The sequence below is a fragment of the Arachis duranensis genome, chromosome 5, assembly GCF_000817695.3.
Source record: "Arachis duranensis cultivar V14167 chromosome 5, aradu.V14167.gnm2.J7QH, whole genome shotgun sequence".
Taxonomy (NCBI): Eukaryota; Viridiplantae; Streptophyta; class Magnoliopsida; order Fabales; family Fabaceae; genus Arachis; species Arachis duranensis.
Genome location: NC_029776.3, coordinates 86,224,378 through 86,231,685, shown reverse-complemented (window position 1 = coordinate 86,231,685; position 7,308 = coordinate 86,224,378). Strand labels below are relative to the sequence as shown.

At 39.6% G+C, this 7,308-nt stretch overlaps 1 protein-coding gene and 1 long non-coding RNA gene across 2 annotated transcripts; one reads left to right on the top strand and one right to left on the bottom strand.

Annotated features, from left to right (window-relative positions):
• Positions 1-458: 458 nt before the first annotated feature.
• Positions 459-1,909, top strand: LOC107490089 (uncharacterized). The gene is made up of 2 exons (XM_016110860.1): positions 459-1,193; positions 1,313-1,909. Exons 1-2 carry the CDS (start codon positions 459-461, stop codon positions 1,907-1,909), a joined length of 1,332 nt encoding a protein of 443 aa, XP_015966346.1.
• A 3,133-nt stretch (positions 1,910-5,042) lies between these two features.
• Positions 5,043-6,940, bottom strand: LOC110281248 (uncharacterized). Its single transcript, XR_002375898.2, has 3 exons — positions 6,883-6,940; positions 6,666-6,794; positions 5,043-5,191 (listed from the first exon to the last, which is right to left on the bottom strand). It is a non-coding gene; the product is annotated as an uncharacterized LOC110281248 (long non-coding RNA).
• Between the last annotated feature and the right edge of the window lie 368 nt (positions 6,941-7,308).

Sequence of the window (7,308 nt, the reverse complement as noted above, 5' to 3'; positions counted from 1 at the left end):
TGACAACGGTGAAACCCTTGCTTAAGCTTGCCATGGAAAGGAGTAGGAAGGATTGGATGAAGACAGTAGGAAAGCAGAGAGACGGAAGGGACAAGCATCTTCATACGCTTATCTGAAATTCCTACCAATGAATTACATAAGTATCTCTATCTTTATCTTTATGTTTTATTCGTATATCACCATACCCATTTGAGTTTGCCTGACTGAGATTTACAAGGTGACCATAGCTTGCTTCATACTAACAATCTCTGTGGGATCGACCCTTACTCGCGTAAGGTTTATTACTTGGACGACCCAGTACACTTGCTGGTTAGTTGTGCGAAGTTGTGTTTATGCCATGGTATTGAACACCAAGTTTTTGGATTCATTACCGGGGATTATTTGATTTGTGAAAAGTATTGATCACAATTTCGCGCTATCAAGTACCATCTGCATTTTTCATCTTTAGACTTGGATGCATGAGACAAGAGGGGGTTCCAGTGGAACCCACTGGATTTGGTGCTAGAGATACCCAGGGGACTGTGGGTCTTACAGAGTTTCAGGTTGGTCAGCAGTTTCAGGATAAAGAGGAGGCTGTGTTAAGCCTGAAGACATATAGCATCCGACGCGGGGTACAGTACAAAGTGGTGGAGTCCGATTATCGCCAGTACGTAGGGAAGTGTTATGAGTTTGGGAACGGGTGCACATGGTTGATTAGGCTAAGTCTCTGGAAGCGCAAGGGTATTTGGGAGGTAAAACGATACAACGGACCTCATACTTGTCTCGCGACGTCGATATCGAGCGATCACAGGAGTCTTGATTATCATGTGATCTCGGCTTTCATCATGCCAATGGTTAGAGCTGATGCATCCGTGTGCATCAAGATACTGTTGAATGCGACAGAGGCACACTTTGGGTTCAGGTCGACTTATAGGAGGGTCTGGTTGGCCAAGCAGAAGGCTGTCGCCTATATTTACGGAGATTGGGATGAGTCATACAACGATCTGCCGCGGTGGGTCTTGGGAGTGCAACTGACGATGCATGGTAGTGTTGCAGTGCTGAGGACGAGTTTTATTCTAGCGGGGAGTAGGTGGACGGTTCGCAAGCCTATTTTCACCGGCTTTTCTGGACATTCCCACCATGTATTGAGGCATTTCGGCATTGTAAGCTGTTGGCGAGTATTGATGGGACCCACTTGTACGGTAAATATGGGGGTACGTTGCTCGTTGCTATTGCATAAGACGGGAACTCCAACATCCTGCCTATTATATTTGCACTCGTAGAGGGTGAGAATGCGGTGTCCTGGTCATTTTTTCTATCCCATCTCCGCCAGCACGTGACCCTACAACCGGGTATCTTGGTGATATCAGATAAGCACAACGGTATCAAGGTTGCACTTGAGGCTGCCGACGGAGGATGGCTACCACTTGCTGTATACCGTGCATTCTATATTCGACTTGTGGCCGCAAATTTTGCCCTCACATTCAAGGGTAAGGATGCAAGGAGACTTCTTGTGAATGCAGCGTATGCCAAGACTGAGGTAGAATTCGATTACTGGTTTGATATTCTGCGGTCTGAAGACCCTGCCATGTGTGACTGGGAAAACAGGATTGACTATTCGTTGTGGACTCAGCATCGGGATGAGGGTAGGAGATTCAGACACATGACGATAAACATCTCCGAGTGTGTTAATTCCATCTTGAAGGGAGTCAGGAACCTTCCAGTATGCTCTCTAGTGAAGGCCACTTATGGGAAGGTTGGCAGAGCTATTCGTTCAAAGCACATGATCCGCTCGGCTCTCCCAATGAAGGTGCCAGAACTGCAAGCTGTACGGGAACCAATGATCACCACCTCTGCCATCCTTGGACATCAAAAAGTCGATGTCCACGGCGGGCTGGGGTGGGGGATGTACTCCACCAAATTGTGGTAGCACCCGATCTATCTGGTGCCACTCTATGACGGCAAAATATATCAGCGCTGTCACACACCTCCATAACGTCGTATGCCGAGGCTCCAATATCTCCGAATTCACAACCTGAAGAACGTCAGGAGAGCTGTACGACATCCAAATAAACTGCGAATACAAACCATCAACGTTTAGCCAAGAACACTTGCTAATCTGAAATAGTATAAATCAGAAGGAGTGGTTCATATACTTACATCCACAACCTGTAAGAGGTCTATCCTGAGCCTCCATATCTGCACTCAAGGTCCCTTCTCGCTCGCTGTAGAATTGTGACCTGACCACCTGCAACACACGCCCCATGTTATCACGAAATGAAATAACACCAAGTAATATAACAGTATAAACGTAGATATAATAAAATAATAGTAGACAATAGAATAAATTAACAATACCTCGAGGCCAAGAGCCAACTGAACGTATCATATCCAGCGGGTCTAAATTCAGGAAAGCGCTAGAAGATCCATGACTGAAGTAACTGTAATGGTTCGGATAACTTCACCACATGTCTGTTTGTCACGCGGCACATGCACCGGTATAACCAAGAGAGAGCAGCTGATCCCCAGCTGTAGCCATCCATGTCCTCAAGCCTAGCTACGCATGGGAGCCACCTAATGTGAATGCGGTTGCTGGACTTATCGGTAAATAGCTGAGTCCCTAACAGCATCATGATATAGGCCCGGGCGTACCTCCTAACTGTGGGCTCATTGGCTCCCTTAGGGAGCTCTCCGAAGGTCTCTTGGAACCAGCTGCAGTTCACTGTAAACTTCTGGATTTGGTTCGTAGGAGGTAACACACCCAGCAACTCCTGGAACCACACCCAAGCTGGCTGACCACCCTGGATGTACGTCTGGAAATCTATCAGGCAACCACTAACATAACGTCCATCAATCGTCAATCTTAACTGGTACGCCACGTCCTGCAGTATAATAGTACACTCCCTGAATGGCATATGAAACGTGTGCATCTCCAGACGCCAACGCTCAACGTATAAGCTGACCATCTGCAAGTACGGAAAATACCTCTCGTCTAGACGCATACCCTGCTGTCGTCGCATGCTCGAGATACATCGTTGGGGCTGCAAAGATAATGTACCAAAAAATAAAAACCACTTAAATCATTCACTAACAAAAGATCATTCACTAACAAAACCACTAACAAAACCACCAACAAAACTACTAACAATACCACTAACAAAACTACTAGCAAAACCACTAACAAAACCACTAACAAAACCACTTACAAAACCACTAACAAAATTACTTACAAAACCACTAACAAAACTACTAACATCATTCACTAACAAAACCAATAACAAAACCACTAACATCATTTACCCCCTAAACTACTAACAAAACCCCTAATAACAAAACCACTAACATCATTCACTAGCAAAACCACTAACAAAACTCCTAAAATCATTCACTAACAATGCCACTAACATCATTCACTATCAAAGCCATTAACAAAAAATATATATATAAAATAAGTTATTCACTCCTATTTTAAAAGAACAAGTTCGCACTAACCTCTTTGTTGATGACACTAGCTATATGGGCTACTCCATCCAAACGATAAAGTCGGTCCGGATTATCTCCTATCAGCTAAATATTCTGCTCAAGCCTTTGTTGGAGTCGTTTTGGATCGTTTTTTCTAGGATTTAGTGGGGTATGCATTTGGAATAGAGGTTCGAATGAGGTTAGTTTGAACTCCTTATATAGGCAAAACATGGAGTAATTCGAAATAACCTGTTTCAAATTACTATGGGCACCACAAATTGCGTAGTTCGAACCTAACCCATTCGAATTAGTGTGTGTTAGTGTGTGTGTGTGTGTAATACAAATCAGTTTGATTCGAATTAGTGTGTGTGTAATTTGAATCATGTTGATTCGAATTAGTGCTTGAGTGTGTGTGTAATTCGAATCAGTATGATTTGAATTACTATAAATGTGTAATTCGAATTGCACTAATTCAAACTATATAAAAAATGTTCTTGGTGGAACCTTGTAACATTTTCTACTTTGGTGGAATCGTGTACATATACCCAATACTTGGTTTATATGCGTTATTTGTCCTTAATTTAATTGGATTATAGGAGGAGAATAACAAAGTCTATAATTTGACTATTTGAAATAGCAATATTGCAATTTCAATGAAAAAAAAAATTTATTAGCTAAGTTTGGTTTTTTATTTTTATTTTTAGTATTTTTATTTTAAAAATTTTATTATTTATTTTAAATATGGGTGACAAATGAGATAACCCATCCTACCCTACCTCGCGTTGAGCGTTGAGCCTACTTTAGGCAGATTGGCCTGTCCTATTTGTCCCACTTAATTAAGTGATTCTATAATACGATTTTATCTCGCTTAATAATAGGCTGATAAGAATGTTTTTTATCCGTTTTTTCAAGTCTTGGTCTAAAATCTTCATAATTTTATCAAAACAAATATTATTATAAACTAAGTTGATAAGATTTTTTTAATAGGTATTGAGTTGAGCACTTTGAAAAAAAATTAAGTAGACATTCTGTAGGCTTGCCTGTTTCACCTCACTAATGTCCTTAAGTTAAGTTAGTGAGATGGGTTAGAAGAATTTTTTTTCTTTAAGGTGAATTCAATTTTTTAATTCGGCCTTCTTTTTTGACAAGTTAAACAAGTTATTTTGGCGGGCTTCGACTCATTTGTTGTCCCTAATTGTAAAAACATGAGCTACAAATTCATACCACCTGTAACACCCTACCACACTAAGCTTTACGCTTAAGTCATAAAACAGAGGTGGTGTGGTATTACGACCTCTAAAATAAAATGAGTACATATAATAACAGAAGAATTATAATATGCTAGGAGCCTTGAAGAATAGAGGAAATAAAAAAATCACGAATATAAAAGCTTAACACTCGAGAAATGAGTTAACTTGCGTGCTACGAAAGCTACAGCTATCAAGTGTAAAGTAACCCAAAACAGGAACAGAGAGTCAAAGATACAAAATAACGAGCTTCTGACTCAGCCTGCGAAGTCAAGACTGGCCGGAGAATATACACACATATATACATATATATACATATCCAAAACCCAAATGTACATAAACAAAATCCTGCCTCTCCAAACACCTCTAGGAGGATCAAAAAGAATAAGTTATGTAGAGAGTAAGCTAAGTACATATATATACATCATAGCATAACAAAATAACCCAGTAACCACTCCGCTTCAAGAGTCCAGACGCCTAATGAGATGCCTCTCGACCTGCATCTGAAAAATAACAACATAGTATGGAATGAGAACCGGAGGTTCTCAGTATGGTAAAGGTACCATACACATAATATATAAGGTCCTGGGAATGCCAGAGGCAATCCTAGAACGCCGACACTCAGATTGTAGAGCTTAAAGTATTAAACAGAAGCCATAAAAGGTAGTTTGCTAAGGATATTTAAACCTAACTTAACTTAACTTTAAATATAAATCTCATTCTTCTATTCCTCTTTACCTCCAACTCCATCATGCATTTTCACAGACAACTAAACAGACAAAGGCAAGCACAAGAAGGTTACAAGTACTGCAGATAACAAATATACATTTAACATGGCAAGTACATTTAGGCACACCCAGTTAATACACAAGCAAGTCATTCAAGTAATATGCATATGATGCATGCCTGTCCTATGGCTGATAAGGCTCATCTGTCGGTTATCCAGCCAACCCGACAAGTCTGAATTGTCCTTAGACTGTCCCCCAACGTGCATCCCCAAGAGTCTATGCATAGCTTTTTCTCAAATAATCAATATTGCTCAATGGGGGTAACATTTTCGGGAATTTATATAGTGCCCAGTCACACTTACGTCGTAGGGTCAACAGATTATCGAGTTTTCTACCTGGTACACGTGGTGGCAAGCCACGTCACTTTATCCAGGGAATCTCGTATCTCAGATCATTCAAATTCATAAGCCATATAAATAATTCAATTATAATTCATCAACATCCACATCATTCAGAATTGCATCTCATTCATCGTCATACATTAAACATATTTAATCCTTATCCTTCATTATCACACCTCTCATTCCGTCCATCAATAGTTCCAATTCAAAACATAATTCATTCTTTTCTAAGAATCAAACTTCAAACTTAAAACATACTCATTTTCTTAATAACTCTAAATCAAACCATATAACCTTTAAATCTAAATCTTTTTAGATAATCATATAAACAAGATCTCTAATTTTTATAAAATTTTGGCAACACCTCCTCTAAAACTCAGACTTTGCCACCCTTTTCGGGTCCAAACCTGCTTTCTTTTCAATTCAACACACCCTTCCTCATCACCATAACAGTCACCACAATAAATCTACCTCAGATCAACAATTATACTCATACAATATTCAAATCCAACAACTAAAATTCATCTAAGGATCATAGTTCACTAATCCTAGGCTTCTAACACAAAATACCTCAAATCAATAATTCACCAAATTATTAGTTAATCAACAAGCACCAAACCAACCATGTTCATCAACAATAACATTTAACCATAATTCTCTCCAAATTAACATAACAACATTCAGCATCCAAAATTAATAACTAATTATCCAATAAACGTCAACCAAATATATTCATCGACAAATTACTAAACATTAAACATACACCTGCATTCCAACCTATCCTATGGTCGTCTAGCCTAAGTTTTCACAGAAAATTATATATTAAATGCAAGAAACCTAAACCATACCTTAGCCGATTCCCAGGTATTATTCCAAGACAATTTTTCTAAAAGAACACAGCCCTCAAAACCTCAACTAATCCGCTTCCTCCAAGTTCCAGTATTCACAATTTCAATCTCCAATTATTTATTCACAACCTAATACACATTCATAACACACATATACCCAATTTAATACTCAAAGCTCAAATTCAATGAAAATAAAATAGAATTATCGTATCTTCACCTTACCCAAGCTTCACATAAGCAAGAGTGAACATTTTCCTCAAGCTAATTGGATCCTAAAACATCAGAAATCAAAGAAATTCAACATTCCCACTTAAAATTCAAAAATTGGGGGAAGAAAAAGCTGAGAGTGATTAAACAAGTTACCAATAAAATTGTTCCGGTAGAAACGTAGAGCTCGACGCGGTAAACGCGTGGCCGCAAACAGTGCGACGATCGGAGCTCGGACGAAGGAGTTACGTGTGTTGGAAAGTAATGTAAGGTTAGGGAAGGTTTTCTCTTCTCTCTCCTGCTATGGCTTCAGCGTATCATTTGCTGAAATGGGGAGGAAGAAACCGTAATTCACTTAAACGTGCTGGGCTGGTTGGGTCCATGGGCTCGGTTCAACTGGTTTGGTCTGTTCGGTTTAATTTTGGACCGTTTTTTT

What these genes read in the sequence shown, in the direction of transcription:
- LOC107490089 (XM_016110860.1), top strand. Translation starts at nt 459, where the DNA reads ATGAGACAAGAGGGGGTTCCAGTGGAACCCACTGGATTTGGTGCTAGA. An exon ending in CTTGTACGGTAAATATGGGG is followed by an intron (nt 1,194 to 1,312) that starts GTACGTTGCTCG and finishes CATCTCCGCCAG; the next exon opens with CACGTGACCCTACAACCGGG.